This window comes from Budorcas taxicolor, chromosome 4 (assembly GCF_023091745.1).
Source record: "Budorcas taxicolor isolate Tak-1 chromosome 4, Takin1.1, whole genome shotgun sequence".
NCBI classification, from domain to species: Eukaryota; Metazoa; Chordata; class Mammalia; order Artiodactyla; family Bovidae; genus Budorcas; species Budorcas taxicolor.
The window spans coordinates 44,865,368-44,893,156 of NC_068913.1; the positions used below are offsets into that span (position 1 = coordinate 44,865,368).

The following is a 27,789-nucleotide window of genomic DNA, read 5'->3' on the forward strand; positions in this document are numbered from 1 at the left end:
TATTGAAATAAACATAAGATATTCTATTTCTAACCAAACTATAGTCAGTTCTTTCTTGCTAAGTTATTACATTTTTACCTCCTTCTGGCTGATCCAGGTCAACTTCATAGTATGCAGCATTACTCCTTTCTGCCTGGAGAAGACAAGCATCAAACCTTATTGTGAGGGATCTCCTGGGTTCACATACATGTTCTTTACACTGTGTTAGCATTTCTGATAGTTTGTCACTGATAATTCTTACTTACCACTCTGTACTACTTACTCATACTATGTAAATTTCAACTGGCTATTGATCTACTTTGTTAACACTGCACTTCAACCACAGATTGGTGGAAAAACTTATGCTTGGTTCTGCTCTTTTTGCCAAAGTCTGTCAAATATTTTTAAACTATGATTCTCTCAAATCAAAATGAAGTCTCATGTCCAATCTCCCTACTTACTATTATCATACAGTTAAGACCTGGGTATATGCCCCTCATCAACCCTTTTCATGAAGTTAGAGATAATTTTTCATCCTGGAAGGTATTTCCCTATTGCTGATTCATTTTAATATGACCAAAATTTATTTTGTATTCCAGTTGCCTTTCCTTCTCCTGAATGTCTTTTCACCTGAAGGAAAGAAAACTCAACTCTATAATTGGATATATTTTTCTAGCAACTTTTAAGCTGATAAACTGCCTTATTTTAGCAAATCTTCTGGTTCAAAGTTAAAAAATGTCTTAGGAGCCTAGAAGTTTAAATAGACTTAATTGAAAGTGGACTTTTACAAATAACAATGAGTTAATCACTTTGATAGCAGTTATCTTTTTGTTTTTACAATTCTAATGAATCACTTTTTTGTTTTGAAGTCAGTAATAAAAGACAAAATAATTATTATTCCAGCATCATCTATTCTTTTCTTTGAAAATGTTAGTGAAGAGTTTAATGTATGTAATGAAAACATGAATGTAATGTAAACTGTTGTTTGTCTTGAAACATTTTTTTTATTAATTAAATTAGCCTCTCATTTAGATACTTCTGGAGAGTTTGAACACAACATCTAGCACACAGCAGGTGAACTGAGGGGTAGAGGCAGCAATATCCCTGAGCCCTTATTATCCCAAGGAGAGATGACGAGAACAGTCATAACTGGAAACACCATTGCGTGCTCCCAAGGAAGGACTATGCTCTCTCCTTCTATTCCATCTTTTCTGTAGGACCGTGAGAACTGGAGAATGGCCATGGTGAAGGAAGGGAGGACAGTCTGCAATTGGGCCTTGCTGCTCGAGGGAGTTTCAGGCAATGTTCTGAGAGGAGTGTGAGCAGGTGGATGTGGGGAGTGTCATTTCTTCGCTGAGAGGTCCTAGGGTGCTGTGAAATGTGCTCTCTCTCCTGATGGAGGAGGATCGCCTATTTCTATTCTGTGTAGGTCATTGCTAGACCAGACCCAGAGAAAACTGCCACCATCTTTCACTGGATAATTCTGTTTGGCTCTTGCCAAGGTAATGTTATAGTAACAAGTAAATTATTGTCATCATTCCATAATTTGTGAAATAGTTAGCTTATATAGCTTTTTAATCTCTGTCTGGATTAAATATGTTAGGTTTCTTGTGAATGAACTACAAATTGTCTCCTGCTACCAGGCTGTATCACCACGTACTTTGGAGCCATATCTTAGACTAAGTTCTGAAGTTAGCACATGAAGTGAAAAATTGGATAGGGTCAGAATTATCCTAAAAATTCCTCAGCATCCTGTCATGTTGGAGACTAGCATACTGAAACAACATTGCTGTTTTTTCCTTTAGTGTTGGAAAAGAATTCTCTCTGGAATTAAACCGGTTGGCTGGCATTTAGGTCTTTTAGATCTTTAATGGATACAAAACTAGAATCACATTCAGCTCAGGGAGAGGCTGTCAGACAGATGAAGAAATTTAGTGCAACAGAAGAAGCAGTAGATTGCTGTCATTTGTGTACATTATTATGAATATAGCAAAAGACGGTCACCTGCCCCCACATCAAAACTATAATTTCATCTCTTTTACTATTCAGGTAACGTTTTTCAGAACTGTTTTTGTGTCACAGACCATAATGTTAGTAATAGTTTGTCCTTTTTTGCATGCATGGTTTTGAATTTACAGGCTAGTAGAAAATTACACTTAACCTCTCTGGCTTCTATCTGTTAAATGAGTGGTTTGGATTAGGTGATTGCTAAGAGTTCTTCTAGTTCAAGGAACATCCACTGCACCTTGTGTTAACAAGGATAAATTTGGGCATTCTCCCGTGTTAAGCCTCGTTGTTTTCTCATTATGCCTGCTGATCAAAGATTACTTAAAATTTAAAAGCATTTTCTTTCCATTTCTGCTTGTTATTTGGCTGGATAATAACATATATTCCCATTCTTTTATTTTATTTTAATGATTTTAACAATCCCATCATGTGAATGTTAACGAAAGACTTCCAAAAAAAGTGGACTATTATAATAGAATCTCCTTACAAAGCTCTGACAATATATTGTCATGAACACATTGTATTTGATATCTACAATGTATTTTAAATCTACAGATATGAAACTAATTATCATTAAATAAAGTCAGTGATATAAAGAGAAGCTTATAGACAAAAAGTCGGGTGAGAACTATATTTTTCTCACCATTGTCAGAGCTGAAGACATTTGAAGGGAATATTGTTTTCCACTTTTTATAGTACAAGGTGACATTGTTAAGGGGCTTCCCTGATAGCTCAGTTGGTAAAGAATCTGCCTGCAATGCAGGAGACCCTGGTTTGATTCCTGGGTCAGGAAGATCCCCTGGAGGAGGGATAGGCTACCCACTCCAGTATTCTTGGGCTTCCCTTGTGGCTCAGTGAGTAAAAAATCCACCTGCAATGTGGGAGGCCTGGGTTCAATCCCCAGGTTGGGAAGATCCCCTGGAGAAGGGAAAGGCTACCCATTACTTTTCTATTAAGTGTTTAACAGATGACTTTATTTACCTAAATGAAATTATGTTACCATAGACAGATAACAATATAATATATAGATAACAAACTTTTTATTACCAAATTTTGTATATTCAATCCAGCTAAATAAGATGAAATTTAAAATTATCAGGAAAAAATTCTGTCCTGTGGCTGAGCTTATCTGGGTTTGGCCTGTGATAGGCCAGTAACATTATATTTTCATTAATCTAGTCCAGGTGAAATTCACCATTAGGTATTTGGTTTCCAAAAGCTTATTAAGTAACACTTATTGAGTCTGTCACAATGTAAAAAGCTTAGTTCAAATTTCTATTTAGTGCAACACTCATGTATAGAGGTTGACAAAGTCCCCTCTTTTTATTCTCACTTCACTTTCTCCAGTTTCAATTGGACATCACAAACATAGGATTTTCAGACAAAATGATAGGAATGATTGCCTTTCTTTTTTCTGTACTATTACTGAGTAGTTGGGGGCATTGACTTAATATGTAAATGATAAACAACTGTCAGTCAGGCCAGGAAAATCATAATACTACCATCTCAGTTCAGTCAGTCAGTTCAGTTGCTCAGTCGTATCCAGCTCTTTGCAACCCTATGAATTACAGCATGCCAGGCCTCCCTGTCCGTCACCAGCTCCGGAGTTCACTCAGGCTCACGTCCATCGAGTCAGTGATGCCATCCAGCCATCTCATCCTCGGTCGTCGCCTTCTCCTCCTGCCCCCAATCCCTCCCAGCATCAGAGTCTTTTCCAGTGAGCATGAGGTGGCCAAAGTACTGAAGTTTCAGCTTTAGCATCATTCCTTCCAAAGAAATCCCAGGGCTGATCTCCTTCAGAATGGAATGGTTGGATCTCCTTGCAGTCCAAGGGACTCTCAAGAGTCTTCTCCAACACCACAGTTCAAAAGCATCAATTCTTTGGCGCTCAGCCTTCTTCACAGTCCAACTCTCACATCCATACATGACCACTGGAAAAGCCATAACTTTGACTAGATGGACCTTTGTTGGCGAGTAATGTCTCTGCTTTTCAATATGCTATCTAGGTTGGTCATAACTTCTTCCAAGGAGTAAGCGTCTTTTAGTTTCATGGCTGCAGTCACCATCTGCAGTGATTTTGGAGCCCCCCAAAATAAAGTCTGACACTGTTTCCACTATTTCCCCATCTATTTGCATGAAGAGATGGGACCAGATGCCATGATCTTCGTTTTCTGAATGTTGAGCTTTAAGCCAACTTTTTCACTCTCCTCTTTCGCTTTCATCAAGAGGCTTTTCAGTTCCTCTTCACTTTCTGCCATAAAGCTGGTTTCATCTGCATATCTGAGGTTATTGATATTTCTCCCGGCAATCTTGATTCCAGCTTGTGCTTCTTCCAGCCCAGCGTTTCTCATGATGTACTCTGCATATAAGTTAAATAAGCAGGGTGACAATATACAGCCTTGACTTAGTCCTTTTCCTATTTGGAACCAGTCTGTTGTTCCATGTCCAGTTCAAACTGTTGCTTCCTGACCTGCATGCAGATTTCTCAAGAGGCAGGTCAGGTGGTCTGGTATTCCTATCTCCTTCAGAATTTTCCACAGTTTATTGTGATCCACACAGTCAAAGGCTTTGGCATAGTCAATAAAGCAGAAATAGATGTTTTTCTGGAACTCTCTTGCTTTTTCCATCATCCAGCAGATGTTGGCCATTTGATCTCTGGTTCCTCTGCCTTTTCTAAAACCAGCTTGAACATCTAAAAGTTCATGATTCACGTATTGCTGAAGCCTGGCTTGGAGAATTTTGAGCATTACTTTACTAGCCTGTGAGATGAGTGCAATTGTGTGGTAGTTTGAGCATTCTTTGGCATTGCCTTTCTTTGGAATTGGAATGAAAACTGACCTTTTCCAGTCCTGTGGCCACTGCTGAGTTTTCCAAATTTGCTGGCATATTGAGTGCAGCACTTTCACAGAATCATCTTTCAGGATTTGAAATAGTTCAACTGGAATTCCACCACCTCCACTTTGTTCGTAGTGATGCTTAATAAGCATCAGTTGACTTCACATTCCAGGATTTCTGGCTCTAGATAAGTAATCACACCATCATGATTATCTTGGTCATGAAGATCTTTTTTGTACAGTTCTTCTGTGTATTCTTGCCACCTCTTCTTAATATCTTCAGCTTCTTTTAGGTCCATACCATTTCTGTCCTTTATCGAGCCCGTCTTTGCATGAAATGTTCCCTTGGTATCTCTAATTTTCTTGAAGAGATCTCTAGTCTTCCCATTCTGTTGTTTTCCTCTATTTCTTTGCATTGATCCCTAAGGAAGGCTTTCTTATCTCTTCTTGCTATTCTTTGGAACTCTGCATTCAGATGCTTATATCTTTCCTTTTCTTCTTTGCTTTTCACTTATCTTCTTTTCACAGGTATTTGAAAGGCCTCCCCAGACAGCCATTTTGCTTTTTTGCATTTCTTTTCTATGGGGATGGTCTTGATCCCTGTCTCCTGTACAATGTCATGAACCTTATTCCATAGTTCATCAGGCACTCTATCTATCAGATCTAGTCCCTTAAATCTATTTCTCACTTCCACTGTATAGTCATAAGGGATTTGATTTAGGTCATACTTGAATGGTCTAGTGGTTTTCCCTACTTTCTTCAATTTAAGTCTGAATTTGGCAATAAGGAGTTCATGATCTGAGCCACAGTCAGCTCCTGGTCTTGTTTTTGTTGACTGTATAGAGCTTCCCCATCTTTGGCTGCAAAGAATATAATCAATCTGATTTCGGTGTTGACCATCTGATGATGTCCATGTGTAGCTACCATCTACTAAGTAGTTTTTATGTATTCAGCACTTTACATAACTTATTTAGTCATTACAACAACCCTTTATGTTAGATATTATTCACATTTTACAGACAGAGAAACTTAAGCCAGACCATCAGCCTCGTAGGCGGTAGAAATGGAGTTGCAGCCCAGGACAGGAATTAAAAGACTTGATGCTGTTGGTATTTAAGTTACACTTGACTCCCATACTCTGAGTACCACCAGATAATATAAAAATCTATACAGCGTTTAAACACTTTCATATATTTCTCTTCAAAACAATCCTGTGAGGTGAGCAGGATAGTTAGATGAGACCATTGCAATTCAAAGATACAGGGGAACTCTACAAAGGTAATGGGAAGTAGACTTAACCTGCAGATCCGTTTTAAACTTCAAATGTTGGTTTGATGTTAAAATAAGGAATGATCACTGAGACTCACTGTAAGTGGCTTTCCCTCTGGTGAAGTCCAAGAGATCCACATGAGATTGAGGAAACCAGCGCGCAGGTGGCTCCTCTCACCTATGTTACTGTTCATGGCTAACCCACACTTAGCCACGCAGCTGTCACTTGGCCTCAGGGGGAGGATTCTCACTCATACTTGCGTTTTCACCTTGTTACCACATAAGGACTTTCTGTAAATACTTGAGCAATGCCATATTTTCACTTGTTGTGTGACTGGACTTCAGCAGGACCTAATATGTCCTTTTCCAAGTTTGAAACAAGGCATAAGTAGTTGTTATTATTGACCTTCCCCCATTCTCACTCACATAAATCTCTAATCTCATTCATAAATGTTAGTGCAGAATCTTATTATCATTATCATAATGGCCAGAGACAGCGGCCCATGTTCAATTTCCAGAGATGGTAAGGACAGAGTTCAAGAAAAGTAGAGTGAGGATCAGCCTTAAGTGAGGCTGACAGGCAACCCCCAGAGGAAACTCCTCTGGTTTGAAAATTAAGTCACCCAGAGCTGGTCTTCTGGCCCCTCACCTATATTCTCATTCTCGTTCCTATTCTTACTTTTCATGACACGTGAAATATACACACGCACATGTGTTTTCTTATAAAATGTATATAGTCCCCATTTCTATGCACATAATCACTGGGCTCTTTAAAAAATAATTCAATAATCAAAGTAATGTGCTATATTTTCACATTTTTATCTTCTGAGAACCAGCTTGTAATTTAAAATTCTGTGAGATCCAGTTTCACTGATCTCACACTGATAATTGTGTGATAACAATAATACTGATAATTGAGAACCACCCTGAAGTAGTCACAGATTACTAAAAATAGTCCAAGCCTAAATATACAGAGGAAGTATCATTGAAAAGTAAATGTGTATTTGTGTCAGAAGCACCTAGATCAGTATTGTTGGATTTGGCACTACACAGAGCCAGGTGTGAGTCATGAATCTACTTCTTTCTCTGAAAACTTCTAAAAATTGTTTACCCGCTCTGAGGAGCAGCTCAATTAAAAGCACGAAACATGTTTACCTGAAGGTTTGGCATATAGTATTTACTCAGTGAATATTAGTTCTCATCTCTCTCTGCTCCCTACCACTCTCCCATTACGCCCTCTTTTCTTACAAGGCTGCCATTCATTTGTCAGACAACTATTTCTTTCTACAAATTGTGGTATCTATTAAATAGAATTTTAATCTGAACAGCTATTAAGTAACTATAAAGTGTGCAAGATGGAATGTTCTTCTCAAATAGCCAACATCATGCATTCCATCTTTATTTGGAGCTTTAGAATGGAAAGTACAAGCTCAGCCAATGAGGGAGCCTACATTCACCAACCTTGTGTGTATATTGTGGAAAGAAAGAAACATGTTACATTAAAATACATCCCCTGTTACAGATACATGAAGCTGTCATCCCAGAATTCTGATCTTCCTGTAATGGCATAATTTTAGGCATAGTGTGTTAATTATATAAAACTCTTCAACACTAGTTTTTCCAAAAAGCAAGCTATTAAAATCAACAGTGAAGTAACTTACTGCCACCTGTATTTGCTCTTGGTTCTACTGAACCTTTATCATCTCTTCCCATTACTTCTTTTCCATGCCTTTCTTATCTTCCCAGGGTCCTTATCTTCTCAGAATGACAGGCTCCTACCCAGTCAGGCCACATGGCCACTTATTAATGCAAGGTATTGAAAGATTCTGTGCAGATTCTAGGTATCTGGCAAAGGAGCCTTTTCTCCCTAAGATGCATCAAAAGTACTTTTAATTTTGTTTTGTTTCCTAATTCTTCTTTCTTTCCAACTTCTGTCTAGCTTATAAAAGGAATAACTGTGTATTTAATTTTTCTCTGATATAAACAGTAATAAAGACTCAGTAGTCAAGAATAATATTTTTTTAATCTTTATCTCACTCTGAATATTAGACTTGGAAACCTAGAGAGGTTTGCTATTCTATAAAGTGGGAATTATCTTCCTGTCACATTGACTTTCAAGATCTACACAGCCTTGTTCCCAGTCGTGTCTCTCTCCCCTCACTGGCGCTTTTTCACTGGCTCCTCCTTCCTGGATAATCCCAGGCAGCACTGGTATTGCCTTCATGATTTCCTCACTCTGACTCTCCTTGATGTCAGACCCGAAGTATGCTTGTACCCATGGCTGTGTGTTTCTAGCATTATGTATCAGTGACATGTATGCACAGGTTTATAATTCTTAATTATATTTTTGGGGTTCAGTAGACTTCAGTTGGGGCCTCCCTCATAGCTCAGTTGATAAATCATCTGCCTGCAATACAGGAGATCTGGGTTCGATTCCTGGGCCAGGAAGATCCCCTGGAGAAGGAAATGGCAACCCACTCCAGTATTCTTGCCTGAAGAATCCCATGGACAGAGGAGCCTGACAGGCTATAGTCCATGGGATCACAAGAGTCGGACACGACTTACCAACTAAACCATCAACCACCAGACTTGGGTTGTATCATGATTTCACATTTCAATAGCTCATGTATAAGTTGTTAATAAATAGCAATCCAGTTCAATCCAGTATATTACAAGTCAGACTAGTCTCACCCTTCCCAGCTCATTGTAGTGGCTAGTTCCCTGGGTAATAGATTCTTTATAGTCACAGAGCATCTTGCTCATCCTCATAACACCAGGTAAGTAGAATGACCAGTACATTGGAGGTACAGTAAATGATGCTGAAATGGTTGAGAATTTGAGGGAGTATCATGATTCTTCCCATGTGGTTAATATGGTGAAACTCATTCTCTAATCTGCCCATGTTCAGGAAACAGGCACATCTTCCAGAATGGAAAGTTTTCAAAGCTGTGATCATCGTTCAGACTAAAGCCATAGCGGAAGTACGGAGACTTTGAAACAAAATAGAACCTCGTCCCATGACTTGGAAGTATTCTTCTTGTCCCATCACTCATCCTCTCCCCTACACCCCTGCTCCCACACCACCACCCACACGGAAATGTAGCAGGTGTAGGCACCATCCCTGTCCTGTCACTGAGCAGGATAGAATTTGTTCCTGAACACTTTTGAATCCACCATTCTCTCCCTGAAATGGCTTTTTCTCCATCTGGCAAAATACATCTCTCCTTCTAGAATCTGCTCAAGAGTCACTTCCCTTGTGAAATTTCCCCAAACCCCCAGATTCAGTTGTCTTTTCGTTTGAGTCCTCACTTTGTGCATACAAATTTCCTGGCTGCTTACAGAGTGACCAGCTCATCCCAATTTACCTAGGAATCTCCAGGTATTAGCACAGAAAGTCCCACACCCTGGGAAACCCTTTAAGTGAGTAAGTGAAGTCACTCAGTCATGTACAACTCTCTGCGACCCCATGGACTGTAGCCTACCAGGATCCTCTGTCCATGGGATTTTCCAGGCAGTAGTACTGGAGTGGATTGCCATTTCCTTCTCCAGAGGATCTTCCCGACCCAGAGATCGAACCCGGGTCTCCCGCATTGTAAACAGACGCTTTACCGTCTGAGCCACCAGTAGCCACCAGGGAAGTCCTTTAGTCCTAGACAAATCCAGGCAGACAAACCTCATATGTCTTCCCCATTGGAATATAGACCTCCTTGGTGAAAGGGTTGTATTGCATCCATTTCTGTGTTCCCAGTGTGTTGCACGCTGATACATTGACGAATGTGTAAATGAGACTTGAAAGACTGAAGTCAATGAGTCTTTGAACAGAGTTGACAGATACCAGTGGAGGAGCAGTTTATCTAGTTTTGTCTCAATACAGAAAGATGTTGAAATAGTGTTGTCATTTAGTTTTCTTTTAGATAAACTCTATCATACCTCTAAGTTTATAACTCACTACTTTTGCTCAATCTAGAAGCAAAAGGTTAGCAATACCTATGATAACAATAACCTCCTTCTGCACCCAGCAATAAAATTTAAGACAGATGTTTTATGAAAATGAGAAGAAATGGATAGAAAACCTTTTTAAATGCATGCCTACTGGCAATTTTGGAAAATGAGTCTACATAACTGATAGATCCTGGGGGTTTCATGACATGAATGATAGGGCACAATGTCATTTCTGCTGAGAGTAAAATATCAAGTTTGCCATGTAATTGGTGAATAGTAATGGCTAGGTGATGAATCCCACTTCTATATAAGATACACATAAAATACACATTACATATTACATGTCAGTGTCTTAAGGTAGTACTACTACTGGGGAAGAGAAGAGAGCTCATTTATCTGAAAATATACCCACATTTGGGAAGCTCTGCCTGGAGAGGGGTGGGGGAGCAGACTCCTTAGCTGTGAGAGTTTCAGCACCTATGTAAGAATACTCTTCTTAGTTGCCCATGAGTCTACCTCCGACCTGGACACTATGACTCCAGATCAGACACCCTCACGTCCAAAAAGAGCAAGAGAACATGTGAGTGACTCAATCTTCCCACCCACATTCATAAAGCAAATCTACATTTCCCTCAGGTACAGTAGGGAATAATGAATGAGCATTCATAGAAAGAAAATAATCACTTAAGTGTTAGAACTGGGAAGAAATCTTTCAAGAGGCAGGATTCTATTAGTCTGTTTCTTTTTTTTAGATTTAATTATTCCATTTATCCAAAGCTCATTTGTAAAAATAAAGTATATTTAAAACATTAGTCTTTGAACTAGTGCTTTTAAAATTTATATTTTCAAAACAATGTGAGGCACACATCATATTATGGAAAGCCTATTTTATAGCTCTTTTTGTTTCTATTTTATCTCCCCTGCTAGTCTATGTGTCTGATTGATCTTTGCCCATCCTTGCACCCCTTACCACAGTGCCCAGCAAAGACCATTTGAGAAACAAATGTTTGATGAAGCACGATAGCATTTATTGAGTACTGGCCACCTCATGCGAAGAGTTGACTCATTGGAAAAGACCCTGATGCTGGGAGGGATTGGGGGTAGGAGGAGAAGGGGACGACAGAGGATGAGATGGCTGGATGGCATCACTGACTCGATGGACATGAGTTTGAGTGAACTCCAGGAATTGGTGATGGACAGGGAGGCCTGGCGTGCTACAATTCATGGGGTCGCAAAGAGTCGGACACGACTGAGCAACTGAACTGATTGACTGGTCTTAAGTGATATACTCAACTTATTTAACATGTGCAACAACTTTATGAGGTGATATTACTTTCATCCCATCTTTAAGATGAAAAATTCTGAAGCACGGAGAGGGTAAATAATGTATCCAAGAACATATTCTAGGATGGGACTGGGGGGGAGGCTTGGATGTAAATGCCAGCAACATAACTGCAGTGACCAAGTTCTTAATACAGTGCCTCTCCCACTTTCTGTCGAGAGGGTTGGCCCCAGAAGATCCCTGCAGTGTTATAATTGTCTTATTAGTTTCTGAAGCAAAAGGAAGCTTTTATTCCATTTATCTAGACCCAATAGTAGAGAAAACTTTATCAGATCTTCTCAAAGTTTGTTTTAAAGTGAATAAAAATTATAGACAGGGCCGGGAGCAGAGTATGTCTTTGGCTGCCCATGTAGCTGCAGTTTCGGGCTTCAGATGTGAGGAGGCAACATGCACTTTGCTAACCATCCTGGAGTGTGGGAATCAGAATTAGGGTCAAAGAAAAATTATGGAATCCCAAGCAACCAGGAAATTCATACTGTGATTCTACTCAGGAATTATTCTCTTTAAAAAATGTACTCCAAATAAAATAGATTTTGGGAAGAGCAGGTTTGCATAGGCAGGATGACATACTGAACAGCAACCCCAAACATCAAGCTCACCTTCCCACATCCAGTGCTGAGTGGCTGCCTCCTGGTGCTCCCACATTTTGTCCCTTACATAGTGCCTTTCCATATGAGCACATCTCTGTTGTGACATAAGAGAGCAGGTCCACATCTTTCCTAAGCAAAGTGAATGACTTTTTCACTATCACAAGGAAGTCTTGAAAGATTCTCGGTTTTGCAGGATTCCATGGGTCATTACCCAGATGCAGATTGCTTATAGCTCATAAACTGGCCCTAAGCTTCACCTGAAGTTCTGTCACAACATATATTTTATGGGAGAGTTAAACTGGAAAACAGCAAGATCTATGACCTTTCATGCCTGCCTGCCTCCATCCAGATATTTATGTGACAAACGTTTCTTGAGCACAGGCTACCTCATGCTTTGGAGTAATTAGTGCAGCCACCTTGATCACCTTGGAAATATTTTACTTGTGGTACAATCTCTATTTGAAAGGTACTTTCTTCCTCTCTCACATTGACCCAAAGATCTATTTCTAAACTGTCAACTGAAGTCAAGATGATGTGAGAGTGGCCAGTGGGTGCAAAAAGTGTTATTGGTGACTATGTGCTAAAAAATGTCTCTCTCCACAAACCCAGGAGAAGCAAGATGGGGGAGTGAACAGGTTGAACTATGGACAGAGCACTGTTAGTGAGGGTCAGACCACGGCCTTGGCCCAGCAGACCTGTCCTGTGTGTACTAATGGGCTCAGGACATGAGGCATTCCCCTTGTTTCTTCCATTTCCTCCCCACAGTGAAGGAGGTGTCAGTCAAACAGGACTCCGACCTGTGACTACTTTTGGCAGCATGTCATCCAATCCGGCATAAATATTTCCTTCCCTCTGTGCATGTCTGAAACTTTCATTTGCATGTGTCCTCTCTTCTTGAGCGAAAGAACATTTGTTAATACTCCCCAAGGCCGAGTACAGAAAGACAGTTCTAGTTGAATAAAGGACACCTTTGTACACCTTCGCAGCTTCCATCTCTAGGGACTGCAACCCTAGCTGCACAAGAGAGTGATCTGGAAAGCTTTTTTTTCTTTTTTCTTTTTTTAATGTCAAGCTGTATACCCCATTTGGAGATTGTGACTCCGTTGAGTTAAGGTGTGCCTGAATTCTCTGTTTGTTTTTTTTTTGTTGTTAAGTTATTCAGATTGATCCAGAACTACAAAGTACTGCCACATGCAAACTTATCTTATGTTTCCATTCCGTAATGAAAGAGGGTGGGAGAGGTAAGCTGCAAATGAGTAACTATACTGGCTAAGAGAACAGGTGGTGGAAGGGCATCCTTGAATGTCCTTTCGCCATTCCCATATGGAAGGATCTCATATCAGTAGTCTTTCATTTCTGAAATGGGGCTGTTGGGGTCTACCCTCCTCAGAATACATCTCTTACCCCCTTAGCTCTTAACACCTAAAAATTATATTACTAAAATGTAATAATAGACTAGATATAAGAATAAGAATTTTTGATAGTTTCCTGTGCTGTACAGAGCTGGATGAGCTGGCTAATAATTCCTTCATAGAGTCTTTAAAAAAATGGAGAGGAGGGGTGCATATGCCATTCACATCATTTTACACATTGTAGGGCCCCCAAATCCTTGCTAAAAGGGCTAGAAGCTATTCATACTGGAAGCACAAGGAAGACGGCTTCCTTACTCAGTGACAATCATATTTCTTTGTGATAGGTCTTTTAAAGCTTGGGAGCATTTTAAATTTTAAATGAATGACTCTATTTGTGACAATGTAAATCTTCTATAGCAATTAGATCAGGACACTAAAGCCATCCACAGCTTCCACTATTTGTCAGGTACAAGTCACACTAGATGAGTTCATTGGTATTTTTCATTCTCTGTGAAATGTAGAACTTCAGTTTAATGGTGAATGGAATCTTTTCAACATAGTTTCCATAAAGCAAGTGGCTGCACCTTGACTTTTCTAAGGAAGTAATTACATGCATGTGGGAAGTTGGAGGAATCCAACTGTGTAGTAAAACTACCCCCAGAAAGTTCTTGTAATGTATTTTCTAAGGATAAAGTTATGTACATGATGAATAATGACCTAGAGAAACAGAAACAGAATAGTTGGGAAATGAAGAAATATCGCAACTTCAGGACACTTCAGAACTGTTTCTAGTTTCTCAAAATTAATAACATATATTTGCAGAGAAAAATTTTAAAATACATACTCAACATTTAACAACAAAATATATATATATGTATATATATATATGTATATATATATATATATGTGTGTGTATATATATATATGTTGTCTCTCTGGGGAAACGGTGGAAACAGTGTCAGACTTTATTTTGGGGGGCTCCAAAATCACTGCAGATGGTGATTGCAGCCATGAAATTAAAAGACGCTTACTCCTTGGAAGAAAAGTTATGACCAACCTGGATAACATATTCAAAAGCAGAGACATTACTTTGCCAACAAAGGTCTGTCTAGTCAAGGCTGTGGTTTTTCCAGTGGTCATGTATGGATGTGAGAGTTGGACTGTGAAGAAGGCAGAGCACCAAAGAATTGATGCTTTTGAACTGTGGTGTTGGAGAAGACTCTTGAGAGTCCCTTGGACTGGAAGGAGATCCAACCAGTCCATTCTGAGGGAGATCGGCCCTGGGATTTCTTTGGAAGGACTGATGCTAAAGCTGAAACTCCAGTACTTTGGCCACCTCATGCGAAGAGTTGACTCATTGGAAGAGACTCTGATGCTGGGAGGGATTGGGGGCAGGAAGAGAAGGGGAAGACAGAGGATGATATGGCTGGATGGCATCACCAACTCGATGGACATGAGTTTGAGTGAACTCCAGGAGTTGGTGATGGACAGCGAGGCCTGGCATGCTGCAATTCATGGGGTCGCAAAGAGTCAGACACGACTGAGCAACTGAACTGAATTGAACTGAACTGATGTCTCTCACTGTGTCCAGTGCTTTGTATACAAAGTTGAATAACCTGTGGACCCTATACACAAGTATGTACAATATTGAGAAGGAAATAAATATGAAAATCAATCATTAAAACACAGTATGATCAGGTTGTTAGATTAATTATTGTGACATTATCATTTAAGATGTTATACACTACATCACAAAAATATCTTTATCCAAAACCCAGAAAGAATGACCTCATGAGCCTGACTATCAGGAATACTATGTCCTTTAGAACAACCATCTTGAGTTTATCTTAAATATTCCAAAGAATATAATCTGTTTCTTTTTCCTGCTGGATTAGCAGCTTGAAAGCTCAATACTAATTTGCAGCATAACTCTAGTAAACAAATAGGATCCTATATTATTAATTTTGTCTCTTGATCTTCCACCTAAACTCAACTAACTTCACCATGGATTTTCTTTACTTCTCCTTGTTGTTGTTCTTTAAAAAGGGCCTCAAATTCTCTCAACAATGAGTCAATGTATAAGAAAATAAATAAACTGATGACAGAATTTTGTTGAAGGTTTTATGTGAGAACCAAAGGGAGGAGCATAAAACAGGTTTGGAATGTTGCTGGGTGAGGGTGGAGAAGGAGTTATGGGACAAATGGGAAAAGCATTGTAGAAATAATGATAGCAACAGCAATTGCACTTACAAATATAGTAATAGGGAATAACTACCTTGAAGAATAAACCACTGTACTTTATAATTGTGGGGTTCTCCCTGTATATCTGTACTTTGCAAATATTTCTTCTCATATCTTCACAGCAACCCCAAGGAGTAGATATTATTGTCCCCATTTTGCAGATGAGGATATCGATGGTCAGAGAACTTAGTAATTAGCCTCAGATGCTACCTCAAACCCAGGCTGTCTTGCTTCAGCTGCTTCACCACTGATACTTTAAGTCTCACAGGAAGAGAGGAGAGGCTTGATAGAGTACTGCTGATTCCAGTGAAAGTAAAAGTCACTCAATTGTGTCTGACTCTTTGTGACCCCGTGGACTATACAGTCCATGCAAGTCTCCAGGCCAGAATACTGGAGTGAGTAGCCTTTCCCTTCTCCAGGGGATCTTCCCAACCCAGGGATCGAACCCAGGTCTCCCACATTCTTTACCAGCTGAGCCTCAAGGGAAGTCCAAGAATACTGGAGTGTGTAGCTGTTCCCTTCTCCAGCAGGTCTTCTCGACTCAGGAATCAAACTAGGGTCTCCTGCATTACACGCAGATTCTTTACCAACTGAGCTATGAGGGAAGTCCACTGATTAAATCTTCTGTTACATCAGAAATATTATTTCCAACTCTGCCCTGACTCATCTCTGTACCTTCCCCTTTGGCTACATCACCATGCACCTTTCGCTTACAATTACTCCTGGAGGGGAGGCAGTATTATGCCCATCTGAGAGATGGAAGATGCTAAAGTTTCAGGCTTAATAATTTGTGCAGGGTCACACAGCTAATCAAGCAGCAGAGCTGGATTTTGAATCCAGGACTCACTGACCCCAGAGTCTGTGTGGCAGCAGCTCCCCTGCCCCAGCTCTTGTGAGCAAGTACTTAGATACTGCAGTCATCTTGGCAGGTTTCTGGCAATCGCTTTTCTGCCTCAGCAGGAATTCAATTCAGCTCAGTCACTCAGTCGTGTCCAACTCTTTGCGACCCCATGGACTGCAGTACTCCAGGCCTCCTTGTCCATCACCAACTCCCGGAGTTTACTCAAACTCATGTCCATTAAGTCAGTGAAGCCATCCAACCATCGCATCCTCTCTCGTCCCCTTCTCCTCCCACCTTCAATCTTACCCAGCATCAGGGTCTTTTCCAATGAGTCAGTTATTCATATCAGGTGGCCAAAGTATTGAAATTTCAGCTTCAACATCAGTCCTTCCAATGAACTCTCAGGACTGATCTCCTTTAGAATGGACTGGTTGGATCTCCTTGCAGTCCAAGGGACTCTCAAACATCTTCTCCAACACCACAGTTCAAAAGCATCAATTCTTCAGTGCTCAGCTTTCTTTATAGTCCAACTCTCACAACCATACATGACCACTGGAAAAACCATAGCCTTAACTAGACAGACCTTTCTTGGCAAAGTAATGTCTCTGCTTTTGAATATGCTGTCTAGGTTGGTCATAACTTTCCTTCCAAGGAGTAAGCGTCTTTTAATTTCATGGCTGTCGCCACCATCTGCAGTGATTTTGGAGCCCAAAACAATAAAGTCTGACACTGTTTCTACTGTTTCCCCATCTATTTGCCATGAAGCAATGGGACCAGATGCCATGATCTTCGTTTTCTGAATGTTGAGCTTTAAGCCAACTTTTTCACTCTCCTCTTTCACTTTCATCAAGAGGCTCTTTAGTTCTTCACAACAGGAATTATCTTATTCATATTAACAGAAGATTGGTGGTTAAGATTTGGTTTCTCTTACCTCCTTTTGTTTCTTATGAATATAGACCTAAGATGAGAGGACTGTGTGTGCACATCATGTGTGCACTTTTCAGTGTGAAATCATACATTGAGAAAGGGAAGGTTTGTAGGTAAAGGATGCATTTTTAGAGACATGTTCCAGCCTGTTCACCTCCAGGAATGTGATTTAGAGCAAGTCATTCAGTCTCTTGTGTGTCAGTCTCATCACCTTTAAAATGGGGATAATTAGAATTCTAGACTATTGTCATGAGACTTAACTGAGAAAATTTATATATGGTACCTGGCACAGAAAGTGAAAGTGAAAGTCATTCAGTCATGTCCATCTCTTACAACCTCATGGACTGTAGCCCACCAGGCTCCTCTGTCCATGGGATTTTCCAGACAAGAGTACTGTAGTGGGTTGCCATTTCCTTCTCCAGAGGATCTTCCTGACTCAGGGATCGAACCTGGGTCTCTCACATTGCAGGCAGGCTCTTTACCATCTGAGCTACCAGGGAAGTCTCTTAAGTACTAATTGTTCATTCCTCTTCTAAGCCCTCTCCTCTTCATACTCTCATACCATAACCTTGTACAAAGAACCAAAATCAGTGTACGTGCCAAACCTCTGGTGAGGCATATGCAGAAAAAATAGTTACATGAGTATTACTGGGGGGGGTTGTGGTTCCCACCCTTTCTATGGATAAAGAACTTTAAATTTTATACAAATATGGATTATACTCTAAGGATACTATAAGGAATTCTTAAAGTCTAAGCCCTTAGTTTAGCTGATCCATACTTGCTTAAAGATACTCTGTATTTGATATCTGAAAGTTTATTATCTCACTAGGAAGACTGTAAATACTCTCGTTTTGACTGATCTCTCAGCATCAGTCATCCTAAAGGTATTCTACAACTTAATGTTGTTAACATAAATTCCACACGTATACATCGTTAGGGATCTTTCTCCCCATATTCGAGCCCTTTAATACAGGTCTGCCAATTTCTAAAATGTGTAGACTTTAGTTGCTATAAGAGTAAGACAATCAGTGAATTGCCCTTATACTTATCTTGTCGAATTTTACAAAGCTTAGATTACCCTTTTTTCTTCAGCACCATTTGGTATAAATTTCATTTGTTGGCCACATATTTAAGTGCACCAAACTCAAATCAACACAGTAGGCGAGAAAGTAAGTGCATATTCTAGCTCTTTTAGCTGAATCATGCATAATTTAAATACAATACCATATGAAAGAGCTATTGAGAACTCTCTTGTCACAGAAGCATGCATTGTACACAAGCTGCCCCAGCAGAGGCCTGGTGGGGTTTCAACTATAATCATGTAAGGTACCTCGTACTCAGCCGCATTCTGTAGAGCTATCCATTTGTTCTCTTAAATGACTTTGCCCCATTATTATTCTAATTTGAAATTTTATTTTTCAGCCACATAAATAGAAGAACACAGTTTGAAAACCCTGTCCTGGAAGCAAAAAGGAAGCTACAGCAGCATAACATGCCCCACACAGAACTTGGAACAAAGCCCTTGCAGGCCCCAGGTTTCCGAGGTTAGTACCTGTCAACACTCATTGTTTCAAAGGGAAAGACTGTCTCTCAAATTGCCTGCTCTTCCAAATATGCCTTTAGCTCCAACCCTTTCATATAATTGATTTGCTTTCCCCAGACCCCTCAGTTAGCTTTAGCTGGGTGTTTGCTCTGGCTCTAAAAGCATGTACTTGGCAATCAGGAGTGAAGTTAACACTGGGGCAGCACTGCACAGGAATTTATAGCAGGTTGCCAGGTGGAGATGAGTGGGTGTGACAGTGATACCGTAAAGGGCAGAGATTCATAGAGACTCATAAGTTTGCCCTCAAATGACCAAGCACGAGAATGAGGCTTGTTCTCCTTTGTGACAGTAGACAGCTCCTCATCGACAGTACCTAGGCCCAAACCCGCCCGCCCCCTCGCCGCCCGGGAGCGGTCCCGCAGCGTGAGTGACCTGTCTTACTACGGGAGCCACCTCCCCGGGAGGCCCTGGCGCATCGGTATGTCCTGGGCCGCTTGCTGCACCTGAATTCACCTGGAGCCGCGTGCGGGGATGAGATGCTGCACACACTTTTCACAGCTTAGTGAGCTCTTACACGTGAAAGCACGAGGGAGGCACTGGTAGTTGGGAGGCCTAGTTATGCCTGCGGATGAATTCACACGCTTTCACCGCAGGATCATCAAGACGAATGTAAAAGTCTCACACTGAACTTCTCTCCAAATTGTAAACTTTATTTTCATAAAGGAAACATAGGTGGCATTTATATTTTAAAGAAGCCCTCTTTTTTAAAGATATGTGTGACATGTAAACAATGTAAGGGCTTCTCTGGTGGCTCAGGGGTAAAGAACCCCCCTGCCAATGCCAGAGATAGGGTTCAATCCCTGGGTGGTGAAAATGACCTGGAGAAGGAAATGGCAACCCAGTGCTGTATTCTTGCCTGGGAAATCCCCTGAACAAAGGAGCCTGGCTGGCTACCATCAATGGGGTTACAAAGGAGTCAGACATGGTTTAAGGATTAAGCCACAACAAAACAATGTAAAATCCCAGTATATGGCCCTCATTACTTCATAGTTTATCCATTACATATCACCCAAAATGGAGCAATAACAGAATACTTAAACTTAGTCACCGGGTACAGTCTGGTTCTTATAAATATTTAATCATATCACTCAAAGTGGAACAACTAAAACTAAATATATATAAATATACTTGACTGCATAGCATTTAAAGCATAGCTATTAATAGCATGACTATTATTTTTAAAGCATTTGAAATATGTAGGTTGGGAAGATCCCCTGGAGAAGGGAAAGGCTACCCACTCCAGGATTCTGGCCTGGAGAATGCCATGGACTGTATAGTCCATGGGGTCGCAAAGAGTCAGACATGACTGAGTGACTTTCACTCACTCGTACTTATTACAGATCATAGCTGGAAAACAAATTACTAGTTAAATCTATATGAGTGGGTTCAAGTTCTTTTCAGATTATTTGGGTATATAATTTAAATGTGTCAACATATTGCTACAAACTGTGTTACTTTTACATTCATGATTATATTTAGAGACACTGACTTGCCACTTGCTCACATTTTAGAGTATACTAATTGCTATCAGATCAGTAAGAAACAGATTTATCTGGTTATCTTCATAGTATCTTATAAGCAAAAGCTAACTCAATCCCACCTCTAGGCATTCTTTCTAATCAATTTAGACATTTGAGGAGGTGCTAACATTCTAGTGCTCCTACTTTTTGTTAGACAAAATAGTCCATTCTGGTTTTCTAGTCCTCTCCCTTCAAGGTTTTGGGCAGGCCCAGCCTCTTACACAAGCCTCCTACCTGGACCCTTTCAGAACAAGAGGAATGGATCCACATGTGTCTGGATGACGTCAGGCTTTGTCTTTGTCTGTTCAGCCCTTTTTAAGCATAAGAAAGTGAGGTTAGTGAGTAGATGCACTGACTTGACAAATTCTGTCTAAACCCAGAAGCTCTGTCACGTTTTCTTGGATTCTTGGGCCGGCTCAGTGTTTGTGGCAAGCGCTTAGAGGTTTGCCCTCACAGTCACACCTGCTTGCATTTGCCGTAATTAACCCGACAGTTGCACTTGGGGTTGCTGTTCAGTGGCTGACTTTCGCCCTATAAGAACGTGCCTTAACCGCCATGCTTTTTCTTTTTTAACTTTTACTGACCAGTAGAAAAGCCACTCTTTACCCGGGATGCCTCCCAATTGAAGGGAACGTTTCTCAGCACCACACTCAAAAAGAGCAACATGGGGTTTGGATTTACCATCATTGGCGGAGACGAGCCTGACGAGTTTCTGCAGGTGAAAAGCGTGATTCCCGATGGGCCTGCAGCACAAGACGGGAAAATGGAAACAGGTGAGTCCTTTAACACTTTAGAAAATTGTTTTGCAATGTCTTTTCTAAGACAAATGTGAGAAGCTTCTTTTTGTGTTTTTAATTTGAAGGTCAGAGGTCATTTCACTGAAGGGAAACCACAAATCATGTCTCCCCTGAATTTAATGACATCAAATTGAAGTAGTTTGGAACTCTAAATACCATTTTTGTTTCATTTTTCTGACTGCCCCTCTATTTGCTGCATTCAGCGAACCCTGGAGATTGACACTTTTCTAATTTATTTCTGGAGTCCCTTCTTAGAAATTTGATTAACATTTCATATTTTTCTAGCTTATAAAAAGCTATTCATGTTTTAAAAATCTGTGTTAATCTTATAGTATTCTCAGGCTAAATTTCCCAGGTTAGTTATTTAAATATGCTTGCTTATCTCATAGGAAAAAAAAATATTAATGTTATTCATCTTTATATATTCCCATATAGTATTTTAATACATAAGATTTTTTCTCTAGTCTTTATGAATTAATTTTAATATGCATGTACTTGGATGTCTATCAAATTATGATTTAAATTCATTTAACATGGAAATGCAGAGTCTAATTGTTAAGGGCAAGGAAATATGAAAGATGCACAGAGGTAGAAAAAATCACAATGAACTTTTGATTTTGCAGTCTGATTTTTAAATTATCCTACTTGGTCCATGACCTGGAATTAGTCCCATAATTTATGAATACTACTTTCCTTATCTGGAAAATAGAGAAGAAATCAGATTTGATCTTGTATATTTAAAATATTAATTCAAGAATTTTGGAGTATTGTTTTTGAAATGTCTTCAGTTCAGTCCATTCGCTCAGTCGTGTCCAACTCTTTGTGACCCCATGAACCACAGCATGCCAGGCCTCCCTGTCCATCACCAACTCCTGGAGTTCACCCAAACTCATGTGCATTGAATCGGTGATGCCATCCAATCATCTCATGCTCTGTCGTCCCCTTCTCCACCTGCCCTCAGTCTTTCCCAGCATCAGGGTCTTTTCAAATGTCTTAGAAAATTACAAAATGCAGTAACTATATTTTACCATTTCACACTTTACTCACTATTGATATAATTTATGGTATTTACTTACTGAAGTCCATGGATCTTAGTAGATAAAGAATTACTTTTGAGGAAAAGTTATACCATTTGTATTCCCTATATATTTATTGATTGCAATTCTGTGGATTTTAAAGTGGTTTGTATATGAAGAGACAACATAAAATTGAGGTCTTCATCTGATATTTTTAATTTCAAAGATGACTGTTTAGTAAATGGTTCCTATGGAAATAATATCTTTTCAGGGTCACCTCATGAGTATATTTGTCACTGCCACTCACTAGTGAGAAAGGTGTTTAATAGATGTTACATTTTCATAAATTTGAGTAGTTTCAAAACTCATCACATTTTTCAAATGCTATTATTGTAAAAATCATGTGTACATACTTTTCTAAGAGTAAGTTAGAGAATGTCCAACTCTGCTGCTCATCTGGTGAGATTTTACTAAATAGTCAACACCTTCACGTTGCCCCCAAATCATAGAGAAACATCAAAAGACTCAGTTAAAAAGCAGTCTGTCATTTTCAACTAGAATATAAGGAAATTATGGAGTTAATAACCACCTAGTAGAGGGAAAGTGATCCCCAGTGCTTCTGAACTTCAGTGAAATATTAAACAAACTCATTTCTCTTTTTTTGCTCAATATTTTTATTGAAGTATAGCTGATTTACAATGTTGTGTTAATTTCTGCTATAAAATGATTCAGTTATACATCATTTTTTATATTCTTTTCCATTATGGTTTATCATAGGATATTAAATACATTTTTCTGTGCTATATAGCAGGACCTTATTGTTTATCCATCCTATATATAAAAGCTTACATCTGCTAACCCCAACCTCACTCTCCACCCCTCCTGCAGCCACTTCTCCCTGGGCAACCACTGCATCTGTTCTATATGTCCCTGATTCTGTTTCCATTTCATAGACAAGTTCATCTGTGTCATGTTTCAGATTCCACAAATAAGTGATATCAGACGGTATTGGTCTTTCTGACTTACTTCACTTAGATGAAACCTCTAGTTGGATGCATGTTGCTACGAATGGCATTATTTTGTTCTTTTTATGGCTTAGTAGTGTTCCATTGGATATGTGTACCACATCTTCTTTATCCATTCGTGCGCTGATGGACGTGTAGACTGTTTCCATATCTTGGCTGTTGTGAGTAGTGTTACTGTGAACATAGGGGTTCGTGTATCTTTTTGAATTATAGTTTTGTTTGCTTATATGCCCAGGAGTAGGGTTGTTGGATCGTATGGGAATTCTATATTTAGCTTTCTGGGGAAACTGTGTACTGTTTTCCAGTGGCTGCACCAACTTACATGCCTACCAACAGTGTAGGAGATTTCCCTTTTCTCCACATCCTCTCCAGCATTTATTATTTGTAGACTTTAATGATGGCTATTCTGACCCATATGAGGTGGTACCCCATTATAGTTTTGATTTGCATTTCTCTAATGATTAGCAATGTTGAGCATCTGTTCTTGTGCCCATTGGCCATCTTCTTATTTTGGAGAAATATCTACTTAAGTCTTCTGCCCATTTTTCACTGGGTTGTTTCATTGTTGCTGTTACTGAGCTGTATGAGTTGCTTATATATTGTGGAAAAAAGCCCATGTCTGTCATATAGTTTTCAGATACTTTCTCCCTTTCCTTAGGATTTCTTTTTGTTTTGTTCTTGTTTTATTTCACCCTTTTGCTATGTAAAAGCTTGTACGTTTGATTAGGCTCATTTGTTTATTTTGTTTTTATTTCTATTTCCTTGGGAGACTGACCTAAGGAAACAGTGGTACAATTTATGTCAGAGAATGTTTGCCTATGTGGTCTTTAGGAGTTTAATGCCGTCATGTTTTATATATGTCTTATGGCACCCCATTCCAGTATTCTTGCCTGGAAAATCCCATGGATGGGCAAGCCTGGTAGGCTGCAGTCTATGGAGTTGCTAAGAGTTGGACATGACTGAGCGACTTCACTTTCACTTTTCACTTTCATGCATTGGAGAAGGAAATGGCAACCCACTCCAGTGTTCTTGCCTGGAGAATCCCAGGGATGGGCAAGCCTGGTGGGCTGCCGTCTATGGGGTCGCACAGAGTCGGACACGACTGAAGTGACTTAGCAGCAGCAGCAGCAAGCCATTTTGAGTTTATTTTTGTGCATGGTGAGAAAGTTATGTTCCAACATCATTGATGTATCTGTGGCTGTTCAGCTTTTCTAACACCACTTGCTGAAGAGACTTTTTTCCATTGTATATCCTTGCCTCCTCTGTCGAAGACTAATTGGCTATAGATGCATGGGTTTGTTTTGGTGCTCTCTGTTCATTCCTTTAATCCATGTTTCTTGGTGCCAGTACCACACTGTTTTGATTACTGTAGCTTTGTAGTATTGTCTAAAATCTGGAAGCACTATGCCTCTTACTGCTTCTTTATCTTCAGGACTGCTTTGGCAATTCTGGGTCTTTTATGGTTCCATATGAATTTTAGGATTATTTATTCCAGTTCTTTGAAAACTGTCATAAGTAATTTGATAGGGATCAGATTAAATCTGTAGATTGCTTTGGGAAGTATGACCATTTTAACAGTATTAATTATTCCAATATAAGCACATGGAATATTTTTCCATTTCTTTTGAGTCATCTTCAGTTTTCCATATTAGTGTTTTATAGTTTTTAGCATATAAGTCTTTCACTTCCTTGGTGAAGTAACAAACTCATTTCTTTTCATTATAAAGGACCCAGTTACTTTTTTCTCTCATCCAATCCACTATTCCATGTTTCAGAAATAGAAAAAATTTCTTTCATTATAAACTTAAAAAACAAAGGGAATTCCCTGGCAGTCCAGTGATTAGTGCTCTGCTCCTTTATTGCAGGTAGCACAGGTTCAATCCCTGGTCAAGGAAATAAGATCCCACATGCCACAAAGCAAAAATAAATAAATAAAAACACAAAATTAAGAGGCTTGCACAATAGCGCTTTTTCTCTTTTCATTTATTTTCCTCATTTGCCATGTTCCTATAGTCTAAGTTAGCCTACTCAACAACAAAGTCAAAGATTTTATTTAGAATTTAGCTGATTTTCTTATTTTAGGATAATCACTGAACAGGTCCTAATAAGAAGAGAAGAACCTAGGATTTCATTCTATTCACTGTATCCTATTTATTCTTCTGTTTATTCATTCAACAAACACTTGTTAAGCTCTGGCTTTTCACAGTCATCGCTGTCCACCAGGACTACAAAGATGGATATGACAATAGCCAGGCTCTTGAGGAGTTTGCATCTAGGAGGAGTTTTACATAAATAAACAAGTAATTGTAACACAGTATGAATAGGATGAGTCTGTAATAACATGGTGTTGGCACTAAGTCAGGAGAGTCAGGGGAGGACACAACTGAATTTTTTCAAGTGTGTTTCTAACTAAATAATTTTATTAGTCTTTTTCGGGGTGGTAATTTCTCTCATCAGAAAATAATATTGAAATCTACTGCTTATTAGTCAAAAATATTGTGTTCATTTTTAATTATAATATGAGTTTAAAATTCCATAAATTACAGTAGAGGGAATGGCTGTTCAGTCGAGCAAATAGTGACTATCCATATGTGACAGGCATTCTGATAATTTTGGGGGATGTAAAAATGAGGATACAAATGTTTCTACCCTTAAGTTTATAGTATAGACATAATGAGTGATTTGTCAGTGAATATCGATAACAGTGCAAATAAAAATATGTACAACGTTCAGAAAGAGTACAAAGATAGGTGGGTTTGATTCATTGCAAAGGGCTTAGGGATCATCTCACAGAAAATGATGTCTGAGAGAGTTTTGAATGTTGAATAGACATTTGTTAGGTGAACAATTAAAGAGAGCCATAGGAAGAAGAAAATAACAATATGCAAAAGCACAGTAGTGAAGCATACCTAGGAAAAGATTTATATGCCATCTCAGTATAGGTTAATATTTCACCTTCAGTGGTATCAAGTATGAGAAGTATTGAGTAAAAAAAATCATAATTATTGATTGTGAATTATGAATTGATGAATTAATGGTAATGATGAATTATTTAGGCTTGTAGCAAACATTAGAGAATAGTGTATGGTTATATATCCTCAAACAAAAGCATATAAATGCATGAATACCTATATATAAAAGTTTTCTCATGTAAGTTTTAACAGATTAGCTGTCAAGATTTACTCTATGATTGATGTTTTCTTTACTTGTATATTCCTAGAACCTAAAACGGTGCCAGGCAAATAACAGGCACTTAGTAAATACTTAGTGGCTGGTTGGGTGGGTGGACGGATGGATGGATGGGTACACTTCAGAAATTTAAAGGTGAAATTTGAATTTTCTGAATTCCTCTTTTCCAGTATAGCCTCAGTTCAGTTCAGTTCAGTTTAGTCGTTCAGTCGTATCCGACTCTTTGCGACCCCATGAATCACAGCACTCCAGGCCTCCCTGTCCATCACCATCTCCCGGAGTTCACTCAGACTCACGTCCATCGAGTCAGTGATGCCATCCAGCCATCTCATCCTCTGTCGTCCTCTTCTCCTCCTGCCCCCAATCCCTCCCAGCATCAGGGTCTTTTCCAATGAGTCAACTCTTCGCATGAGGTGGCCAAAATACTGGAGTTTCAGCTTTAGCATTATTCTTTCCAAAGAAATCCCAGGGCTGATCTCCTTCAGAATGGACTGGTTGGATCTCCTTGCAGTCCAAGGGACTCTCAAGAGTCTTCTCCAACACCACAGTTCGAAAGCATCAATTCTTCAGCGCTCTGCCTTTGGCTAATTGGACTAACTTTTGTTGAGTTTTTGTTTGTTTATTCACTAAGTCATGTCCAAACTCTTTTTGCAATCCCATGGACTGTAGCCCGCCAGGCTCCTCTGCCCATGGAATTTTCCAGGCAAGAATACTTGAGTGGGTTGCCATTTCTACCTCTAGGGGATCTTCTCAACCCAATCATCTCCTGCATTGGCAGGCAGATTCTTTACCACCAAACCACCAAGGAATCCCAATAGTTTACCATTAAAGCAAAAACAAATAACTTTTCCAGTTTCTGGATAAAATTTAAAACACATGTACATGTTAGGGACAAAATTAATGTCTTTTTTGTGATGATTTCATCTATAAATGAACCTAAAGAATCAACAAAAATAATAGACACCACAGATATACAAAATAAATCATTAGTATTTTAAAAGTGAGCAATTTCATTTGACATTGAAACAAGCGTGAAAATATTTTAATTAACTTTTCTAGCTCTAGATTCAGAGAGGGCAATGGCACCCCCACTCCAGTACTCTTGCCTAGCAATTCCCATGGACGGCGGAGCCTGGTAGGCTGCAGTCCATGGAGTCGCTAGGAGTTGGACACGACTGAGCAACTTTACTTTCACTTTTCACTTTCATGCATTGGAAAAGGACATGGCAACCCACTCCGGTATTCTTGCCTGGAGAATCCCAGGGACAGGGGAGCCTGGTGGGCTGCTGTCTCTGGGGTCGCACTGAGTCGGACA

At 39.5% G+C, this 27,789-nt stretch overlaps 1 protein-coding gene across 1 annotated transcript in view; it reads left to right on the forward strand.

Moving 5' to 3' along the window:
- Window positions 1-27,789, forward strand: part of MAGI2 (membrane associated guanylate kinase, WW and PDZ domain containing 2) — a 1,481,671-nt gene that overhangs the window by 1,113,711 nt on the left and 340,171 nt on the right. The window contains exons 8-9 of the mRNA XM_052638336.1: window positions 18,747-18,868; window positions 21,038-21,220. Coding sequence (XP_052494296.1) covers window positions 18,747-18,868; window positions 21,038-21,220 — 305 coding nt within the window. The remainder of the gene's footprint in view (window positions 1-18,746; window positions 18,869-21,037; window positions 21,221-27,789) is intronic.